General features: G+C 35.1%; 1 protein-coding gene across 1 annotated transcript in view; it reads left to right on the forward strand.

The window, feature by feature from the left end:
- Positions 1 to 23,786, forward strand: part of SEMA3A (semaphorin 3A) — a 233,688-nt gene that overhangs the window by 55,996 nt on the left and 153,906 nt on the right. The window contains exons 2-3 of the mRNA XM_004602145.2: positions 11,156 to 11,313; positions 15,901 to 15,963. Of these exons, the coding sequence (XP_004602202.1) occupies positions 11,156 to 11,313; positions 15,901 to 15,963 (221 nt within the window). The remainder of the gene's footprint in view (positions 1 to 11,155; positions 11,314 to 15,900; positions 15,964 to 23,786) is intronic.

The raw sequence follows: 23,786 nt of genomic DNA on the forward strand, positions 1-23,786 counted from the left end.
CATCGATTTGCTCGAGCAGGCACCAGTAACTTGTCCATTGTGAGGCTTGCTGTTACTGTTTTGGGCATATCGAATACGCCAAGGGTAGCTTGCTAGGTTCTGCCGTGCAGGCAAGATACCCTACCACTGTGCTATGGCTCCAGCCCATTTTTCTATGTTCTTATAATAGATTCCCATTAGTGAAATTGCAGACTCATACATAGAGAAGTTCCATTCTAAGTGCTTTAAGAAGTATCCAAACAATTTTGCAGAGAGGCTAAAACATATAACAGTTCCACCAAAAGTAACTGAGAATTTGTTTTTAACCAAATCCCCAGTAACACTATTTTTGGTCTCTTCCATATAGATCGTTTTTTTGGTGTGAGGTGGTGTCTGATTGCGATTTGCATTTCTCTAATAATCAATGATGATAAACTTTTTTTTTCCATCTACCTATTACCTATTTTTATGTCTTCTTTGTAAAGTGTCTTTTCATTTTCTCTTTCTATTACTTATGGAGTTATTTGAGTTTTATTGTTGAGCTTTGAAGAATGCCTTATACATAATGTATATTAATCCTTTGTCTGATGTCACTGTCACTGTCACTGTCACTGTCACCCTGTTGCTCATCGATTTGCTCGAGCAGGCACCAGTAATGTTTCTATTGTGAGGCTTGTTGTTACTGTGTTTGGCATATCGAATACACCACGGATAGCTTGCCAGGCTCTTCCATGTGGGCAAGATACTCTCGGTAGCTTGCCGGGCTCTCTGAGAGGGGCGGAGGAACCGAACAGCCTCATAATGGAGACGTTACTGTGCCCGCTCGAGCAAATCAATGAGCAATGGAATGACAGTGACAGTGTTGTCTTATGTATAGTATACAAAATTTTTCCTAATCAGTACGGTTCCTTTTTATTTTAGGCCTCATTTCTTTTGAGTTTAAACGTTTTTTTTCAGATTGAAGCTGTTGTTACATTTCCAATAAATTTTTATCATTGAAGACTTGTCTGAAGTCAAGTTCATGGGGAGTTCTGCTTATATTTTCTGATTATGTTTTCCTTGAGTATTTTAATCCATTTTGAATAGAACTTTGTTTGCAGCATGATATAAGGGTCTAAATTCATTTTGGGCATATAGCTAACCAGTTTTTCCAGCGCAATTGTTGAAAAGACTCTCCTGCTTCACTTCATATACCTAACTTTGTTTTATATTTTCTGCTCATGGATTAGGGACTTTATCTCTATTCATTGATGATAAAGTATATCTTTGTCCCAGTATCATGTATTTTTTAAATTTTTTTTTGTGAATCACTGTGAGGTAAAGTTACAAACTTATGTACTTTCATGTTTGCATTCAGTCATACAGTGATTGCTTACATCCCTCCACAAGTGCCCATTCTCCTCCACCAATGTTCCCAGTATCCCTCCCACTATCCCCATCCCAGTGCCTACCACCCCACCCTGCCTCTGCAGAAGGGCATTCCCTTTTGTTCTCTCTCCTTTTGGGTGTTGTAGTTTGCAATAGAGGTATTGTATGGCCATCATATTCGGTCTATAGTCTACTTTCAGCGCACATCTTTCAATCCAAATGAGTCCTCCCAACATCCTCTACTTGGTGTTCCCTTTGCTATCTCAGCTGCCTTTTCCCCCAGAATGTGAGGCCAGTTTCCAAGCTGTGGGGCAGACCTCCTGGTTCTTATCTCAACTACCCTTATCCCAATCTGTTACTTTATATTCCACAGATGAGTGCGATCTTTCTATGTCTGTCTCTCTCTTTCTTTTTTTTTTTTTTTTTTGCTTTTTGGGTCACACCCGGAAATGCACAGGGGTTACTCCTGGCTCTGCACTCAGGAATCACCCCTAGCGGTGCTCAGAGGACCATATGGGATGCTGGGAATCAAACCCGGGTTGGCCGCAAGCAAGGCAAATGCCCTACCCGCTGTGCTATCTCTCCAGCCCCTGTCTCTCTCTTTCTGACTCATTTCACTAACATGATATTTTCCATGTTGATCCACTTATATGCAAAATTCATCACTTCATCTTTTCTAACAGCTACATAGTATTCCATTTTGTAGATGTACTAAAGTTTCTTTAACCAGTCATCTGTTTTTGAGCACTCCAGTTTTTTTTTTCCAGATTTTGGCTATTGTAAACAGTGCTGCAATGAACATACAAATGCAGATGTCATTTCTGCTATACCTTTTTGCTTCTCTGGGATATATTCCCAGGAGTCAAATGCTGTGTCAAATGAGAGCTAATTTCTAATTTTTTGAGTATCATCATATTGTTTTCCAAAAGGGCTGAACCAGTCAGCATTTCCACCAACAGTGAAGGAGAGTCCCTTTCTCAGTACATCCAAGCCAACACTGGTTGCTTTTGTTCTTTTGGATGTGGTCCAGTGTCTGTGGTATGAGATAATATCTCATTGTTTTGATCTGCATCTCCCTCTAGTGATGTAGAGCATTTTCTCATGAGTGTTTTAGCCGTTTGGATTTCTTCTTTGAGAAAGTTTCTGTTCATTTCATCACCCCATTTTTTGACGGGGTTGGATGTTTTCTTCTTGTGGAGTTCAACCATGCCTTGTATATCTTTGATATCAACCCCTTATCAGATGGGTATTGGGTGAATATCCTTTCCCATTCTGTAGACTGTCTTTGCCAGTAACATGTATTTTTAATTACTTAGCTCTTCCAATACCGATTAAATAAAGTCTGAGAATCTGATGTCTCCCACTTTTAAATTCATTTCTTAGAATTGCTTTGACTATTCAGAGAGTTTTTAAGAATCAATACAAATTTTAGAAGTATTTGTGTTACCTCTGTAAAAATGCCATGGTGGGTGCTGGAGCGATAGTGCAGCAGATAGGGAATTTGCCTGGCACACAGCTGACCTGGGTTTGATTCGCAGCATCCCATATGATCCCCCTAGCAGCGCTAGGATATTTTCTTGAGTGCAGGGCCAGGAGTAACCCCTGAGTATTGCTGAGTGTGACCAACCCCCCCCCACCAAATTAAATAAAATAAAAATGCCATGGAACTTTTATGGAGACCATGCTATATCTGTAAATTGATTTGTTTTTAAATTTCATTAAAATTACATTTTAGTGATGTTGAGCCTTCCAAACCATGGGACAAGGAAAGCTTTTCATTCTTATTTTACTTTCATGAGCGAAGTATAGTTTTACTAAATAGTCTTTCACCTCCTTTTAAAAATATTAATTCCTAGAGATTTGAGGGGCTTAGGGGGCATACTCTTAAATATACTTTTTTTTCTCTTCTGCATCATTGTCTATGTAAAAATACAACAGATTTCTACATATTGATTTTCTAGATTTCTGATTTACTTCATAGATTTATAATTTCCTTAAGTTTTTATGGAATCCTTAAGGTTTGTCTAATACAATATTGTGTCATCTGAAGCATTAATGGATACCTAATTATTCACTTCATTGAGTGAGTTGATATGCAAATGTTTTATGTGTGGGTTGTATCCCACAATAACATACTTACAAAATTGTGAATGAGATACAGATTTTGTGACAATAGAATTAGATATTGAAATTATTGTACTAAGTAAAAAAGTCAGAAAGAGAATGATAAACACATATGATGTTACTTAAATGTGGAATCTAAAATAACTGCAATAGAGGAAAAGTCAAGCACACAGCTTAGTGGCTGACAAAAATGGGGTTTGGATTAAATGTTGAAAATGCATGAAAATGGTCAAAGAGGTAGGGCATTTGCTTGATATGTGGCAAACTTAAGTTTGATCCCTAGCATCACATATGGTTCCTGGAGACTGCCAGCCAGTAGTGATTCCTGAGTGCACAGACAGGATTAACCCTTAAGCACTCTAAGGTGTGGCTCCCAAATAAAAGACAAACAGATGAATGGTCTAGGGGATATACTTTGTTTTAAAATTATTAATTCATAGGAATATAATGTATATGAGAATATTAGCTATAGCCAATTGCTTTAATTATCAATGTATATTAATATTTGTAATGTATATTCATTACTCATATTTTATATTTGCTCATTTATATACAATTACTAGCCCCAGCTAAAAATTATGTCATATATCTGAATGATCTTAAGCCAGTATATTTTTCTTTTTTTCTTTTCCTATTGAATCACCATAAGGTTCACAGGTACAAAGTTGTTCATAATTTGTTCTCAGCCATATCATTTTCCAACATCCATCCCTTCACCAGTATGACAGTGAAGTTTTTCAAATACTCATTACAGGGCAGGAATTAAGTACAGGGGTTAAGGCCTTGCACATAAGTCACCCTGGTTCTCTAGAACTACAGTATTGTATATGGTCCCACAGGCACCACCAGGAGTGATTCCTGAACATAGAGTCAGGATTCAGTCCTGGGCACTGCTAATTGTGGCTCAAACAACCCCTCCGCCAACCCCATTATCAGTGATATAAAGTTACTGTAGTGATCATTTTACTTATATTCAAATATCTAATGCTCTAGACCTGAAACTGAAATAATCTTACATTGATTAAACATTTTGTTTAAATCTAAGAAACACTCAAATACAGAATCTAAAACTTCTGAAAACTCATGAATTTTCCAGCATTTTCAAATATCTGAATGTGACTATCATCTACTCAAAATATTTTGGTATCATACTGACCCACTTTGACTACTTTTAAAAAATCATCTTTGACAATTCTATGAAGAAGGCAAATTTCTGGTCATGAAAGAAGAACATAAGCCTAAAGCCATCACTGAAAATAGGCAATTTGTGAGTAAAAACACTACCGAGTCCTAGGAATCTTATTACTTTTCATGCTATAAAACTTGGCAGGGGGTTGGGTGATACGAAGGGTCAAATTTAGTTGAATTCAAGGATATAGAAAACAGGGTGACTATTGTTTGTATTTGAAGGTCAAGTTCTGCATCCTTCCATAAAAATAGCTCTTCTGGGAGGTCTTGCTCTGGAAATGAAGATTCATGTCACTGTGTTTTTCAGAATCTGACCAGGTCATTCAATGTAATCTTCTCATAAATCTCTGTTTAGCCTAAACATAACCAAATCACCACAGGAACCACACAACTTTATTAGGTAAAGATCAATAGTTAATTATGACTTTGATGTTAATTTCCCATAGTTTCTTTCCATATAATAAAATATAGTTGAGATAAGCTAACTATATGTAATATTTTTTATGTTAAATAATGTGCTGATAGGGATTTCTACCAGTGCCTTTTTTATTATTATTAAATGGGATCACATGAGAAATAATAAATTTGGGAGTAAAAAGCTAACCTAAAAATTATGAATATATATGTAAAATTAGATTTTGTTGATAAAAAGAAATATTTTTGGTTAAAGTATAGATCAATAACTTATTTTATTAGTACATATAATTTGATTACAGTTAATCAAATAGACTGTGTATGTGAGTTCTAAATTGCATGAGATTATTTTTCTAAATTGCTCATAAGAAAATGCAATGTTAATTGATGATTCTGCTCATTCAATTATTTTATCCTTAGACATCTATATACAAGTTTACATCATCTTATATACTTTTCTGGTTATAATGGTAATAAGAGATAATATTTTATTGATAACAAACTATATTTGCCCTATGATTAATAATCTTTAATTTTCCATTAAACAAATAATAAAAAATATCAGTTAAAAAATTTGAACAAAAGAAGGGCTGTTTAATTATCTTTCAAATTTAAGAATACATACACGGTAGCACTGTCATCCTGTTTGGTGCCTGCTCAAGCAAACATCCATCAATTTGCTTGAGCAGGCACCAGTAACGTCTCCATTGTGAGACTTTTTACTGTATTTTGCATATCGAATACACTACGGGTAGTTTGCCAGGCTCTGCGATGCAGGCAGGATACTCTCGGTAGGTTGCTGGACTCTAACAAAGGGATGGAGGAATCGAACCCAGGTGGGCCGCATGCAAGACAAATGCCCTGCCCACTGTGCTATCACTCCAGTCCTTAAGAATACATAGTTCATCCCGTTGCTCATCGATTTGTTCAAGCGGGCACCAGTAACATCTCTCATTGAGAGACTTATTGTTACTGTTTTTGGCATATCCAATACGCACGGGTAGCTTGCCAGGCTCTGCCACGCGGGCTCATAGTTCTTAAGAATACATAGTTCTTGTAACAAATACTTGTTCTAAAGTGGCACTTTCATTTTTATTTATGGTTGATATAGCATATAAAATGAGGCCCTCATAGCTATGGCACCAGACTCCACACCAGGCTATTTTCACTCAGGGCGCCCAAGAGGGGGGAGGATGAGAACCCTCCCTGCCCCAAGGGACCCAGCCCTAGCAGCCAACCTCCATTACCCAACTGCCACCACACTCCAGGACAGCTTTCCGGATGCTCTGGCCAAGCCTCATGCATGAATGAAGTCCCACGGAAACCAGACAATGAGGAACTTTGTGACTTTGGCCACATGACACATTATAAGACACTACCTACCCACTTTTCATAATTACCATACCATATTTGATAGAGTTCAGACAGTAGGCAATACATCATAGAGAGTAATATGTATGTGTGTGTATGTATGTGTAATATGTATGTATGTGTGTATATGTATATATATATGCATATCTTCGGAGAGCCTGGAAAGCAACTGAGAGTATCCTGCCCACTGTAAAAGAGTGTGTTCTATCTAAAGGAATAAAAGCAACCACTGTTGGCATGGATATGGAGAAAGGGATTCTCTTACACTGCTGGTGGGAATGCTGGTTCAGCCCTTTTAAAAAACAGTATGGATGCTTCTCAAAAAATTAGAAATTGAGTCCCATTTGACCCAGCAAAACCACTCCTGGGAATATATCCTGGAGACGCAAAAAAGTATAGTCGAAATAACATCTGCACTCAAATGTTCATTGCAGCACTATTTACAATAGCCAGAATCTGGAAAAAACCCGATTGCCCAAGAATAGGCGACTGGTTAAAGAAACTTTGGTACATCTACACAATGGAATACTATGCAGCTGTTAGAAAAGATGAAGTCATGACCTTTGCATATAAGTGGATTGACATGGAAAGTATCATACTAAGTGAAACGAGTCAAAAAAAGAGAGACAGAAAGATTGCACTCATCTGTGGAATATAAATAACAGAATGGGAGACTAGCACCCAAGAATACTAGAGATAAGTACCAGGAGGTTGGCTCCATGCCTAGAAGCTGGCCTTACATGCTGGAGGAAAGGGCGGCTAGCTAAGATAGAGAAAGGAACACCAGGTAAAGTGTGGTTCCAGGACCTGCTGGTGATGAGAGATTCACACTGAAAGTAGACTATAGATCAAACACGGTGGCCACTCAATACCTCTACTGCAAACCACAACACCCAAAAGGAGAGAGAAAACAAAAGGGAATGCCGTGCCCCAGAGATGGGGTGGGGTGAGGGATGTGGTGAGGGGTGGGAGGGATACCGGGATCATTGGTGGTAAAGAATGGGCACTGGTGGAGGAATGGGTACTTGAGCACTGTATGACTGAATCACAAGCACAAAAAGTATAAGTCTATAACTGTACCTCATGGTGATTCACTGATAAATAATTTAATTTAAAAAAATGAGTAAGTGCTCTTTATGCTTTGTTCAACTCAGAGTCACCATGGTAAAATTGATCCTATAGAAAATTAGATTGTCCTTAAAATAATATTTGCTGGTGTTTGACTGAATATGAACATAGGCAAGACATAAGAAAGTAAAGCGATACTAACCTTCTCACATAACTGATTAATTATCTTAGTTCAAATGCCAGTTTATGTCATGGTATGATTTAAATTACAGAAACGAAAAAGAAACAACATTCTGAAGGAATAGGGTGTAAGATGAAGTTATTTGCTCTGAAATACAGCTTCATGTATTTCATGAAGAAATAAAGTTAGATTCAAATAAGGAAAGAGACCACTAGGACTGTGAGATCTAGATTTAGAGAAACTATATCTTTTATTATTCTATGTATTTTTACTTTGAAAAAATGGTAAAATAGTCTTAGCAATCCAAAATTTGAATTACTTATTCCACAAGCACTTCAAGGACTCTTATCAGTTGTAAAACATTGTGAAAATTCATTTACTGAATATACTTAGGGAAGATGAACCAAAATAATGATAAGTCAAAATTCTGAAGATTTGAAACTAAAGTAAAATAGATGTTTACTGGAATTCCAGGAAGACATTTTATTTTAATTTAATAAAATGATTCAGAAATAGCTTCTTTTAAAAATGAACTATGGTCCCAAAGTAATGTAATAAAAATATTAAAGACTTCTTTAAATTGTCCATACTTAGGAAAAATAACTCTTCATGAAACATTTATAAGATATAAACTAACTTATTTCTAATGAGATATACATTTATATCTGTTTATAGCTGTGATATAGAAATCCATTATTTTAATTATATTTATCCTTTAGAATTTAGTATTTTAAAGTTGGCAAACAGAAAAAAATACTTTAAAAAGAGTATTAGACTTAATACCAACATAAATAAAAGGCAATATCTCTTATCTGTTCTTATATATTTCATCACCATATAGAACAACTCTTAGGAAGTTAGGACACTGGTTCAAATAGGTAAAAAGAAAATGTTTTTTCAGTCCATTATATCTGAACCCTAATTTACTACTTTTAGTAAAAAAATTGAATATACTAATATTATATCTCTATTTATGTGAGTTGACAATCTGAGTATTTACTCTGAAAGTTATTACTTTATTCACATGAATATCAAATTTTACCCAAAAAAATCTTTAGCGATACATTATTAACTATTTCTTCCAAATATTGAACCCCAGTTTGGTAACTAAAAGATTTATTTTTCAAAAAAGTAGAAATTGTGCTTTATTATTTCCCAGCAATTCCACTCCTTGGAATATACCTTAAATGACCAAACACAATGTACAAAAACATCAGAATGCCTATGTTTATTGCAGCACTATTCACAAGATCTCAAATCCAGAAACAAATCACTTGTCCAAAAACAGATAACTGGATGAAGAAAATTAAGTACTTATGCACAATAGAATACTATTTAACCCTAAAGAAAGATGAAGTCATACAATTTGCTGCTATGTGGGTAGATCTGGAAAGTGTTATGTGAGTGAAGTTAGTCAGAGAGAGGGATTAACACTGGATTATATCTCTCCTATTTGAAATATGAAGAAACATAGTAAGAGAATAACAAGTGCCTGAAGGTAACAATCAGGGACTGGTGCAATATGGTGAGGGAAATGATTATTTTGGAGAAGGGTGTGCTGAAAAGAGATATAAAGTGCTTCCCATAGAGGTAGCCTGGGTGATGGTAGGGTAACTAGGGATACTGCTGGAGGGAAGTGGACACTGGTGAAGGGATTGGTACTGAAATAGTCTATACCTGAAACTCAATCATCAATAACTTGGCAACTTTGTAACTCATAGTGATTAAATAATGGTGATAATAATAATAATAGCAGCAGAAATGTGGCCTGGGTTATAATTTTCCTAATAAACAAGTACTGTGGTGGTTTGAATTCTTATATGAAATTGTAGTGACTACATATTCACACACAGATTTGGTCAATTTTCAACATGTGTATCCTTTATGAGAAAGAGATGATGAGATGATAGCATATTTATATGTATATAGATTGATAGTGGGATGAAAATTTGTACAATATCAATAAAAAGGGTATGGGGATTTCATTTTATTTTCTTTTTGGGTTACACCTGGAAGTGCACAAGGGTTACCTCCTGGCTTTGCACTCAGGAGTTACTCCTGGCAGTGCTCAGGGGACTATATGGGATGCTGGGAATCGAACCCAGGTCGGCCGCATGCAAGGCAAACGCCCTACCCGCTGTGCTATTGCTCCAGCCCCAGGGGATTTCATTTAAAAAGTGGAAATATAGATTGAGAAACACCACTTCAGGATGTTTATCTGAAAGATACAAAAACTAATTTAAAGAAGATATTTTCCACCTCTATGTTAATGCAGCATGATTCACAATAGAATATAGAATTGACCTAAGTTGTCCATGTACATATAATTGAATAAGGAAGTTGTGGTATTATATACTCAGAAAGAAGAAAAAAAAAACAAAAATTATTGCTATTCCATTACAAAAAAATCTGCCATTTGGGACAAAATGAATAGAACTTAAGTAGATTAAGCCAAGTGAAATAAGTACAGATATGGAAGATAATTACTTAGTGTTTTCATTTATATATGAAATAGAAATAAAACAAATGAATCAGGGGAAAATACCTAAAATCATTCAAACTTAGTAAAAACTGAACACTTATGAGGAGTAAAGATGAATGGGATAAGTAGGTAGAGTTGTCTTCTTAGTAACAGGATGTCACTGGAATTTAAATGCGAAGAGTGGAGACTCCTCAACACATAGAGAGGTCTTAAGAAATATCTAAAATACAATAATGTTGTAAAAAAATCTCAGTGGAAAGTGTATAAAATAGATATATAATATAAAAGTATACTTAGGGTAATATTATCTTTCTCTGAAAATTTTTCCCTAAAGTATGAATCTAAAAGTTCAGTATTTGGTCATTCACAATTTCAAAATGGAGGGCAAGAAAAATATTAAAAATTAAAGTAAAATTGATTTGTTTTAATAAGAATGTAACTCTGCTTTTCTAAATGTTTTATTTACAAAATGGTACAAAGAATTGTGATGGTGAATTTAATGACTTAATAGTCATAAAGACATATTAAAGCCCTCAATAAAAAAAGGTCTTATGTAACCTAGTGGTTGAGACAGTGCTTCTGCTATGCTTCCTCATTCTGCTAACCTCCACGATTGTCTTTCAAGCTAATGAATTAGAGAAAATTAAGCCACTTAGGACTCTAAAAATTAAAGACATTTTTTATGCTATTAATTGTAACCATTCTAAGCCACGCACAAAGAGATTATACTAGACCAGTTTTATGTATAAGACATTTTCTCCTTTCTTCTTTAGAAGCATGTGGTCATACGTATGAAATTAGCAAGCTCATATGCATTATTTCTATTTCAGTGAAATGTAAAAGATTTGTTTTCTTCACGTTTTTAGTACCACAAAGAACAATTCTGACTGTTAGCTATAATAGATTACCGTGCATAAATACTCTTTTGCTCAAGTGGAATTATACATTAACACTCAATATTTTGCTTTGTTATCTTGCAGAAATGTTGGAATCCAATAATGTGATCACTTTCAGTGGTTTGGCTAACAGCTCCAGTTATCATACCTTCCTTTTGGATGAGGAACGGAGTAGGCTATACGTCGGAGCAAAGGATCACATATTTTCATTCAATCTGGTTAATATCAAAGACTTTCAAAAGGTACCTCTATTGTAATATATAAACTCTACTACTTTCGAAATATATTTGTTACCCATCAAATTTCATGATGACTGGGAAAATTATTAATATGTTATATTTTATTACCATAAAGTTATTCATAACAATTTGTTACATTTAATATTCCAACACCAATCCCACCACAATTACACCTTCCCACCACCATATTTCAAGTGTTTTTACCCCAACCCCCAGAGCCTGTCCCCAAAGCAGATCTTAAATAATTTATTTTGTTTTGCTTGTTAATGACTCCAGGATGAAATACAAAAATATTCACACACTTTCCTCTAAGGAAGTTTTTTTGATAACATTTTATTTTTTCAGATTAAAAATTTTTATGCATTAATTTGTCACAAATCAATGTATGTGCTAAAAATCAAAATGGAACCAGATTTTTTAAATGATTATTATATGAAACACTAACTTCAGTTTAACTTTCCTAAGTTACTAACATTTCCTTTACAAATGGATATGAACTAATACAAAAATATTACATATTCATTTCATACAATATACAGAGAGAGATGCGGCTCTCTATATTTAAAGCAAAAAGCAGTTAATCATGCATTGTATACAAGCCTGATGCAGATTGTTATCTTTGCTTGCAAATACAATTTATCGAAACACAAAGACTTTCATTTATTTAGACATGGCCTTCACCTTTGTTCTACAATGACAGGAATTGTTATAAAGCTCATCTGCTCCTAAAGCAGGATTGAACCTGGGTCTGTCATGTGCAAGGCAAGTGCCCTACCTGTTGTATCTTTCCAACACCATAGGTAGGTCTAGTGTCACTGTGGACCATCATGTCACAGATTTACCTGGCATCATTAAGGAGCCACTAGCACCACCAGGAACACCCAAATGGGGCTAGGAGGCCATTAACTCAGTTCCAGTTATTGAAGTAGGGCCCTTACACAAGGAAGGCATCCACTTCTAATAATAATCAAGATTATTTTTATTAATACTTGATAAAAAAGGATTAAATCATGAGTCCCGTTCATCTCAACACCAAAAATCAAGGGAATTGGAATGGGGGTGGGGGGCGCGGGGAGAACAGCCTTTTTAAAGTAAAAACTTTTAAATATCTATATTGCATAATCTCTCTGGAAAACTAAATGTAAAATTGGGGGCTGGAGCAATAGCACAGCGGGTAGGGCGTTTGCCTTGCACGCGGCCGACCCAGGTTCGATTCCCAGCATCCCATATGGTCCCCTGAGCAATGCCAGGAGTAACTCCTGAGTGCAAAGCCAGGAGGCAACCCCTGTGCATTGCCGGGTATGACCCAAAAAAAACAAACAAAAAAAAGAAAACTAAATGTAAAATCAATAAATCTTAGCTTTCTATTGTTGACCATGTCCCAGAAGAAATTCTTATTTGATCCCTTTCCAATCTAAACTTTAAGAATCAATCATTTATTCCTTCCTCAGTCAAGGTGAAGCTCTGTAATCACTGTAATAACTACACTGTCTGGGTAATGTTTACTTTAAGGATGAGCATTTCCTGTTCATGGATGCGTTTTTATTATGCAGTCACAGTTTGTAAAAAGTTTATGGAACAAGTAAAACCAGACAAATATAACTTTAAGTTGTCTCCATATACATACATAGTAAGAAAAAGACACTGGATATAAATAGTTTATAAACTGAAATTAAACTGTTACAAATGAATACAAATCCAAGAGCATTTAGGACATTTGTAATTGACACATGAATTTAGAATTCATTTGTCTAATCTCCATAGGTTGTTCTAATATATACTAATTTTTATAAGTGTATTTTTCATTTCCCTAGATTGAAATCACAATCTTTACTTAAGCGCATTTATTGTGAATTATCTAGAATTTCCCAAATGAATCATAATCAGTCACTTGGAGACTAAAAGCTTTCTGCTAGTGATGATTAACTGCTACCAGATCTTTTACATTGAACTTCCCCCACTCCCACCCCAATGAGTATGGCTAAGTTACAAGAACAGAAAGATAAATTTAAAATATCAAATTGTTCTGCCCTCAAGCAGAGTTCTTTGAATTAATTTTGAAGAACTAGAAAATTTTCTGTTAATTTAAATGAAGATACTTGCTTTAGTATGAGGGAAATGTGGCCCCTAAACTGCTAGTAATATCTTAGTTCATCTGTCACTGCTTCATACAATATAGAAATCTTTGGAGGAATAATGATAAAGTATTATTGATTAAGCACACAATTATTTCTCAGTATAGATTAGGCTAATACCTACATTGTAAAATATTATAATTTACAGCATTTGTTTACTTTGTTTTGTTTTATTTGGGCTGCAAATCAATGATGCTCAGGGGTTGTTCCTGGATGTGCACTCAGGAATTTCCCCAGGTGGTGCTCCAGGAACCATATGGGATGCCTTGGATCAAATCTGGGTCCGGCACATGCAAGGCAAACACCCTACCAGCTGTATTATCTCTCTGGCCCCTCTGTTTACTTTTGTGTGTGTATGTGGGTGGTTATACTTTTTTCTGTTTGTTTGTTTCTATGTCCTTCTCTACTTCTTCAAGGTTTATGAAGATATCCCCTCCTCATTTTCATTGAGGCTTTGTGATTTACTATTAATAGTATTTCAGGCATCAGTGTCTCACACCATACATCATTTCACACCACACCCACCACCAGAGTGTCAGAGTTCCTCTACCAATGTCCCCAGGTTATCTCCCATCTCCTTGACAAACTTAGTTCTGCAGACTGACTCTCAGTGGCTAGTACTATTGCTCAGTTCAAATTTTCTTACTCTGTTTCCACATATGAAATAATCCCACATATTACTTTTTGCTCTCACTGACTTCATTCAGCATTACCCCCAGTTCCACTCACATAACAACAAATCTGGAGGATTTTATTTTATTATAGTTGAAGAGCATTCTATTGTTTATATACTACAACTTCTTTATCCACTTATTTGTCCTTGGGAATTTTGATTGTTTCCAGATTTTGGCTGTTGTGAAAAGCACTGCAATAAAAATAGGTGTGCCTTTATTTTTATGAACTTAATGCTATAAAGCTATAGTAATCAAGACTGTGTGAAACTGTAATAAAGACTCTGACAGGTGGAGTAGAATTTAAAGCTCAGGTACAGACCTGCATTTGCATGGACAGCTGATTTTTTACAATGGTTCTAGTTTTGTGAAGTAGAGCAAGGAAAGCCTTATCATCAAATGGTCACAGGAAAACTAGTCATTCACGGTAATTTTTAAAAAAGAATCCTTCCTACAATGTACTTTGAAAATACAGTAAGTTGATTGATTGCTTACTCTAACATATTGTGCTGAGATTTTGCTTAGAGAAATGCACACGCTTTAAAAAATATTGCTTCTACCACTGCTGGGAATATATCCCAGAGAGGCAAAAAAGTATAATCGAAACGACATCTGCACATGTATGTTCATTGCAGCACTGTTTACAATAGCCAGAATCTGGAAAAAAAACCCGAATGCCCTAGAACGGATGACTGGTTGAGGAAACTTTGGTACATCTATACAATGGAATACTATGCAGCTGTTAGAAAAAAGGAGGTCATGAAATTTGTATTTAAGTGGATCGGCATGAAAAATTTCATGCTGAGTGAAATGAGTCAGAGAGAGACAGACATAGAAAGATTGCACTCATCTATGGTATATAGAATAACAGAGTGGGAGACTAACACCCAAGAATTGTAGAAATAAGTACCAGGAGGTTGACTCCATGGCTTGGAGGCTGGCCTCACATTCTGGGGAAAGGGCAACTCAGAGAAGCCATCACCAACTATAATGTAGTCGAAGGCCATGTGGGGGAAGGGAGTTGCGGGCTGAATGAGGGCTAGAGACTGAGCACAGTGGCCACTCAACACCTTTATTGCAAACCACAACAGCTAATTAGAGAGAGAGAACAGAAGGGAATGCCCTGCCACAGTGGCAGGGTGGGGTGGAGGGAGATGGGATTGGGGAGGGTGGGAGGGATGCTGGGTTTACTGGTGGTGGAGAATGGGCACTGGTGAAGGGATGGGTTCCCGAACTTTGTATGAGGGAAGCATAAGCACAAAAGTGTATAAATCTGTAACTGTACCCTCACGGTGATTCACTAATTAAAAATAAATAAATTAAATTTTAAAAAAATAAATAAAATTTAAAAATGGGAAAAAATAAAAATAAAAAAATAAAATAAAAAATATTGCTTCATTTCATAATAAAGTTAGAAAATTTACATCACATTACTTGTCTATTTTATTTTTCAATAGATTCTCAGGGCTTCAAGAGATGTTACCCGGTCCCATTCTGCATTATAGTTCTTTCTGTCACTACAACTTAACCAGTTAACTTCAAAGATTCAGTTTGTTCACCTTATAAAGACAATATTAATGACTATTAATGACTATGTAGCATATGATTTATGTTCATGAAAATTGACCAGGGTATTGCTGAGTCAAAACTAAAAGCTGCCTGTCATGCAATACTTTATAGAACCTTCTTTATCTCAGTTGCCCCAACTTGGTCTAGAAGACTGTAAAGTTGTAACTCTTAATGAACTTAATTGGCTTAAGGCAATGTTTCTTTCCTGCTTCTAGATTGTATGGCCAGTGTCTTACACCAGAAGAGATGAATGCAAGTGGGCTGGAAAAGATATCCTTGTAAGTATCAACTTGTAATATTTCCTTTTATTTTCATATCACATCACTGGTATACCACAGCTTACATATTTTATTTAATTAGAATTTATTATTTTTGAATTTCAAAACGGACCTATGTTTTTCATTTTTTTTCTTAATAAAAAGCTCTTGAAATACCAATCAATTTGTTTCCTGGGATTTACAACATTTTTTTCTTGATGAATATTTGGAAGCAGGATTATTATTTCCCCCAGTAATTTCTTAAATAACTACTTTGAAAGATTGAGGGTAAATAGAGGACTTTTTTCACCACATGATTTGTAAAATGACATGGACAGTTTGGTGGAAATTCTGCACTGTAATAAATAATACTCAGCTGTGAGTTAGAGACAATAATTCTTTTGAAAGAGCTTTTATGGTGCTGAAAACCACAAGAATGAAGCTGGAGTGGTTTTTGAAGCTATCAGGACTCCAAAATAGAATTGTAAGCAAAATAGGAACTGACCTGAGCACTTACAAAAAGTAAACTAAAACCCTCCTTCATGCCTTCTATGGTTTCTAGAATCTGGGTTAACGCCTTCCCTCCTTTGTGTTTTAGTGTTTTCTCAAATGTCCTCTAGAAATAAATTTCCTTGAACCTTGCTGTCTTGGACAATCTACCGTTTTTCAGGTGTTCAATTCATTCGAATGCAAGGATTCAATAGGAAAATGTAACAGGGAAAGTGATGAAAAGACACTGTTTAGTTTTAGACATCTTGAGAGAGGGCCATTCTTGGCTGTAGTTAAGACGACAAAGGAGGAATAGCCACCTGGGTTGAATCGACATGCCAATTGCATCACTGAGCAAGCATCAAACAGAAAACTGAGTCCTTTACCCTATTCTCCAAGTCAGCTAAAACGGCATCATTACTTACTGTTCAGTTTTACATCAAACACATGTGTTGAATCAATAACAAATTCTGGGCAGCTATTCATCAAAGATGAATGGAGGAAATCTGCAGTCTAAGACATATTTAATATAATATATGATCACACACATAATATACCATATATATGGTACCCCAAACCAAATTGGAGTACCATACCTAGTGGTGCTAGGGGTTACTCCTGCTCTGCGCTCAGCATTCACTCCCAACAGGCCCAGGAACCAAATGGAATGCCAGGTATTGAACCCGGGTTGGTCCTGTGCAAGGCAAATGCCCTACCCATTGTAGTATCTCTCTGGCCCCAGATTATTTATTATGATCACAATCATGAAATCCTGTTAATTGTCGATTTCTCGAGCAGGCTCAGTAACCTCTCAATTCGTCCTTTCCCTGAGATCTTAGAAGTTTCTTTTGACTCGGCCCTCCCAACGATGTCACACTGGAGGCTCTTTCAGGGTCAGGGGAATGAGATCCATCTTATTACTGGATTTAGCATATGAATACACCATGGAAAGCTTGTAAGGCTGTCCCATGTGGGCAGAAAACTCTCAGCAACTTGCCATTTTATTTAAGAGGGAGAAGTAGGTTACAAGATATTGCACGACCGCTTTGCGGCCGCGTACTTCTGGGAGCTTACTTTTAAGTGTCTCTGGATGTTGGTCATTGATGGGATTACACACACCTGGGTTCCTCTGCTGGTACCTTCATGCGTGAGGCCTATTATTTATAGTATATGAATTATTAATATGTGTGTTGCTTATCTTGTTAGTGACTATAGAATATTTACTAGTTATACTTATTGTCTCGGTGTTGTAGATTGCAAACATTAAATTGTTATGTCACTTATTTTTAATGTACATGCATATTCTTATTTTTATTGTGATAGTTATTTTAATAAATGTATATAATTTAGATGAAAATTTCACATTTCTTTAAAATTCATTCCTACACATATCAGATATTTTTATCTTATTATTATCCACCTTTATTTTTAATTTTCACATTTTTCTAGTACTTAAGATTCACTTCGTCATTCGCAAGAATGACATTTCTATTGAGAGATTAACTTTCTTGACCCTGTTTTGGAAATAAAAACTGAATACATGCTAGATAAAAAAGTCTGTTTTGAATCACTAGCTCTCTGAATCTTTTTTGTTTATCCTACTAACCCATCTCTTTTTACACTAAGTTTCAATAAAACCAAATGGCAACCGTATGATTGTTAGAAATATTTTGAACATTGTTGGAAATAAATTTTCAACCATCTGAGAAGAACTAAAAAAGCAGATTCTCATAACATTACCAATCTTGGGTAACTTTCAAAGTATAATATGAAACTAAATTGTATACCTAACATTAAGTTCATGAATTAAAAATTCTTGAGACATTCATTTTATCTTTAGCCATTATTTATTTTAATACTGCCATTTATATCATAAAATGTCTATTACATTTTATTACTTGAATTGTGCAATATCAACTTTTTTTTTTTGCCAAGCAAGCGCAATTGAGAAATTGAAGCTACACTTGTGTCTTAAGATGTAACACAGTTCAAAATTAAATTCACACTAATTCTGGATTTTCTTACTATTTTTCAAAGGTCAAAGTTTTCATTTTACTTTAGGGACTTTACACCATGATGAAATTATTCTTTTAGTAGTTAGAAGTGACTCCTAATTTTTTAATTATTTTATTATTATTATTGTTGTTGTTTTTGTTGTTGTTATTTTGCTTTTTGGGTCACACCCGGCGATGCTCAGTGGTTACTCCTGGTTCATGCACTCAGGAATTACTCATGGTGGTGCTTGGGAAACCATATGGGATGCCTGGAATCGAACCTGGGTTGGCCGAATGCAAGGCAAACGCCCTACCCGCTGTGCTATTGCTCCAGCCCCTCCTAATTTTTTTAAACACTTAAACCCTAAAATCCTCATATTTATCTGTTTGAAGAAAAATTTTCTCAGTTCTCACACTTTTGCACAAATGATGAACAGAAGAACTGACAGCCTTGCAGATTATTTATGGGCTTTTTAAGAAAATTTTTTTTTTTTTGCTTTTTTGGGTCACACCCAGCAATTCTCAGGGGTTACTCCTGGCTTTGCACTCAGGAATTACTCCTGGCAGTGCTTGGGGGACCATATGGGATGCCGAGGATCGAACCCGGTCAGCTGCGTGCAAGGCAAATGCCCTACCCGCTGTGCTATCGCTCCGGCCCCATATTTATGGGCTTTTTATATAATGAATTTAGCTGAGAGACAATATCCCCTGCAGAAGCAAAAGTTTTTTTGTGGACACCCTTGAGAAGTAGAGCTAGTTAGTACTCCCTTGGGAACAAAAGACAGCAGTGCTTTCTATACAATACATATAATGTAGCACCTTCCTCAAACTGTAATGGTCAGCATGTTTATTGCATCAAAAGGTTCCCTCAAGCCAGGGGTGCTATCTGATGTCACAATTCACTGCCTATGCAGGTCACCTATCTTCTTAATGCACTCTGAAAATTAGAATCTGGGGAACTGACCTGAAAATCATTGGTTCTATGATCACTGAATAAATTCCTTTATTTCTGACCTAAGAGTTGTGTATCTTTTGCCAGCAACTATGACACTGTCAGAATAACCCAAAGCACAAACCCTTTACAGTTTTGTTTTGTATTTAAAATAATGATTCTAATGTGGGGACATTCTGGATCATATAAGAAATAATACCTATAGTCAACTTATTAAATTTTAAATTGATCAGAATTACCAAGAGAATTTAGTAATCTTTAATTAAAAAAAACTGATGTATGTCAGTGAAAATATTGCCTTTTTTACAGAAATGATCCTACATTTTCATGTGTGCATGTGTGTGTGTATGTGTGTGTGTGTGTTATTCCTGTGCATATACCAGGTCAATTGAACTAAATTTTTATTTTTTTAATTCCTAATTCAGAAATAATAATACTAAAGTTTATAAAGAACTTACTATACATTAATAAGGTGTTCTAAATATAAGTTAATATATAGAAAATATATTTGGCTCTAAGATACACAATTTTTTTAAAGAAAAAGGAAAAACCAGTTTAATATATATGTATACAGTTAATATCTGGGAACGTAAGTTTTAAGGGTATTTTAGATACTATGTGTTATTCAGATTCTATTGGTTGATTTTGCTTCATAGACTATATATCTGCTTATGCATATATGATTATGTATTGACATATATGTGTATATATACTTCCAGTTTATTGCTTACAGACTGAAATGAGCATAATTTTTAACAGACTTTTGGATTTGAATTTTTATTTTGTAGCCCTTGCTATACTTATGTTTTATAGCTTATAATAGATTTTTAGTAGTGTATATAGGTTACCATGCCACTGCACATAGTAATAATGTTACTTATGTATATTATAGATCTTTCATTTCATTTGCCTGATTAATTGCTGAAGTTAGGACATCCAATACTATGTTAAATAATAATCAATGAAAGTGGATATTTCAATATATAAATGGTACGAGCCTTTTCTCTGATGCTAAAGGAAAAGCTTTCAGTTTTGTACTATTATGACTTTAGCAGCGGCTTTATTATATATGAATTAAACTATATTCAATTATGTTTCTTCTAATCCCCACTTTGTTGAATTTTTGTCATAAAAAGCTTTGTTCAAAGCTTTCTCTGTTTCTAAAATATGATCATATACTACACTAATTAATGTTAAAATAAAATTGTAATGGGCTGGAGAGATGGCACAGCGGGTAGGGCGCTTGCCTTGCACGCGGCCGACCCGGGTTCAAATCCCAGCATCCCATATGGTCCTCTGAGCACAGCCAGGGGTAATTCCTGAGTGCAAAGCCAGGAGTAACCCCTGTGCATCGCCAGGTGTGACCCAAAAAGCAAAAAATAAAATAAAATAAAATAAAATAAAATTGTAATATATATCTAAATAGGAATGTGCCAAGTGTTTTATATATATATATATAGGGTATGTGTTACATGTGATATATATGCACATATGTGTATGTGTATATATATGTATGTGCATATTTACACACACATCTTTGTATCTTTCAGGTTTTTGACATCAGGAATTAAAATTCACATGGAGACCTAAATTATTGAGATAGAACAGGGGTTGAGATCTGTGCCTTGCATGTGGGTTAGTCCTTGGTAGGCTTCACCAACATAGCTCCTTGAGCATCACTAGACACAGTCCTGGACATCCCCAACACTGTTGAACTTGGTTTTCAGCCCTGAGCACAAACTCAATGGTCTGGTGAACAACTATTTCTTTAGACCTTGTAGTTATCCACTAGTCTGATTGGCTGAGAATTATCTGGAGGGGTTCTTGGGGTCATTGAATACTGTTGGAAGCTCCTCCCCAGAGGAAAATAAAAATAAAGAAATAAATGCAAGTAAGGATGTAGCTCAGCTTTAGAGCACTTACTTTGCACATGTGAGACCTGAGTTTTAACTCTGGCACTGCAAAAATAAAATTTGAAAGCATTTTAACTCTAGATTTGTAAAGAAAATCAGTTGCCTAGAGGTGTTTTTTTTAATGCTGAAGAGATTTTGATCTGTGTACCTTATTATTTGAATTTTCACTTGTATTGCTAAATGACTGAAATAAATCAAAATACTTAAACTTGTTGACAATTTTTTTTACATTTTCTTACACAACATATTTTACCCGAACATCACTGCATATATTTCAATTTACAATAAGCATTTTATATATCGTAATATTCATTAGAACAAATTGAAAAATTCCTTTGGGAAGAAGAACTTTGGCCCAGACCTCAATAATATAATTATTGAGGTCTGGGCCAAAGTCAATTATTCCAAGTCAAACTCAAATATAATTTTTAGCAGTCTAGTTTGTGTTCTGCTTTATTATTCTTTTTTTATTTTGTTTTTTCTTTATTTATTTACATACCATAGCATACAAAGTTGTTCATAAAACAGTTTTACAGTCTTTTGGTATTCTAACACTTACCTCACTACTTGAGTGATCTTCCTTCCATCATTGTCCCCATTTACCCAACCACCCTCAAGCCTGCCCCCCTTAGCAGACACACAATAATTTGTTTTATATTGCTTGTTACAACCAAATGGCTAAAAGAATCATCAAATATACTTCAGTAAAAGAAAATCTGTGAAAATTGTTAAATCTTGCTCCGAGGTCGTTAAGTCTTTGTCTGAGGATTTACTAAACTCTTCTTCTCTAGTTGAACCTTCTATGTTATTGGTTTTGTTCACTGAGTTTAGTTGGTTTCAATGTGCTCTATTAATCTTAATTAATGGATTTCTGCTCATTTCTGAGAGTAAAATTATCCTCGCCAATTTAATGGCTCTCTGGGAATATTACTTTTACATATAATGTATCTCAAGGCAAAATGAAGTAGGTAGTTAATCTTGACTATTTTTAAAAATTAGATACATATAGCAGTAAAAACCAACTATAATGTACATAATACATTATAAAACTTTATCAAACCTCTATTTATATCATGTAAGTTTTACATATTTCTATTTACTGCCGTTTTAAGGCTGGTATAGAAAAGAGAATGCAAAATGCTGGTATTTGTAACACTATTTTAGGAGACTGAGAACCTTAAATTTGCTTTTAGTTTTTATGTATTCCTACTATATATTCTTGAAATTTCTCATTGTTACATTAAAGTTTGACTGGGGTGATAACACAGCGGGTAGGGCATTTGTCTTGCATGCAGTCAACCTGGGTTCGATTCCTTGTCCTTCTGGGAGAGCCCAGCAAGCTGCCGAGAGTATCCCGCCCACACGGCAGAACCTGACAAGCTACCCATGGAGTATTTGATATGCCCAAAATAGTAACAACAAGTCTCACAATGGAGACATTACTGGTGCCCACTCGAGCAAATCAATGAGCAACGGGACAACAATGCTACATTAAAGTTAGAGACAAAATATACAAAAATAATAGGCAATTTTCTAAATATTCACCATGGGTATAAACTTAATCCCATTTTTAAATTGAATAGACTGGAACTAGGGAGATAGTAGAGTGGGAAAGTTGTTTTCCTTGCAACTGGCTGGCCTGAGTTTGATCTCTGGTATCCCATACAGCCATACTCTGTATCCCATACAGAGTTCTGTCAAGAGTGATTCCTGAATGCAAACCCAGGAATAACCCTTGAGCATTGCTGAGTGTGGCCCAAAAGCAAAAAAAAGTGAGGAGACAGATTTAAAGATCTAAGGGATTTTCTAGTAGTTATACAGTGGATTGAAGATCTTATTTGTTTAGCTCTAATCCTTGTCTGATTTGTATGTGTGTGTCACTTATACTTGATGGTGCTTGGGGTCTACTACCGAGCAGTGCTCAGAGATTGCTCCCATCAGTGTTAGAGAGACCATATAGTGCTAGAGATTAAACCTTGGTCTTTTGCATGCAAAGTAATCCATATAGTTAGCTCCCAATGCCTATATATATATATATATATATATATATACATATATATAGACAACTACATATATATATGTAGTTGTAGACATATTTTCTATTTCATAATTATAATTTAATTATTTTGATTTGTATGTTTTCAATAAATTCTTTCAGTGTACCTTTCAGACATAAGCACGTAGTATAAATAAATTGAAAAATCCTCAAGTTCCAATTGCTAATTCTACTCAGAAAATATTTCTAAAGAATCTATTTGTCTACACCATAATATACACGTATATGTGTATAATTCACATGCATTTATATGTATAGGCACATATTATTCATCAATTTTGTTATAAATATACATTGTATAGGACTAAGATGTCTCCATTTTTTTTCACCATGAATTAAAAATTTATTTGTGATTAGATTCCAGGCATACAATTTCAACATAAGTCTCTTTTTTTTTATACTGTAAAATTTTATGTTTATTTCATTTTTTTAATTTATTC

This window comes from Sorex araneus, chromosome 1 (genome assembly GCF_027595985.1).
Source record: "Sorex araneus isolate mSorAra2 chromosome 1, mSorAra2.pri, whole genome shotgun sequence".
NCBI classification, from domain to species: Eukaryota; Metazoa; Chordata; class Mammalia; order Eulipotyphla; family Soricidae; genus Sorex; species Sorex araneus.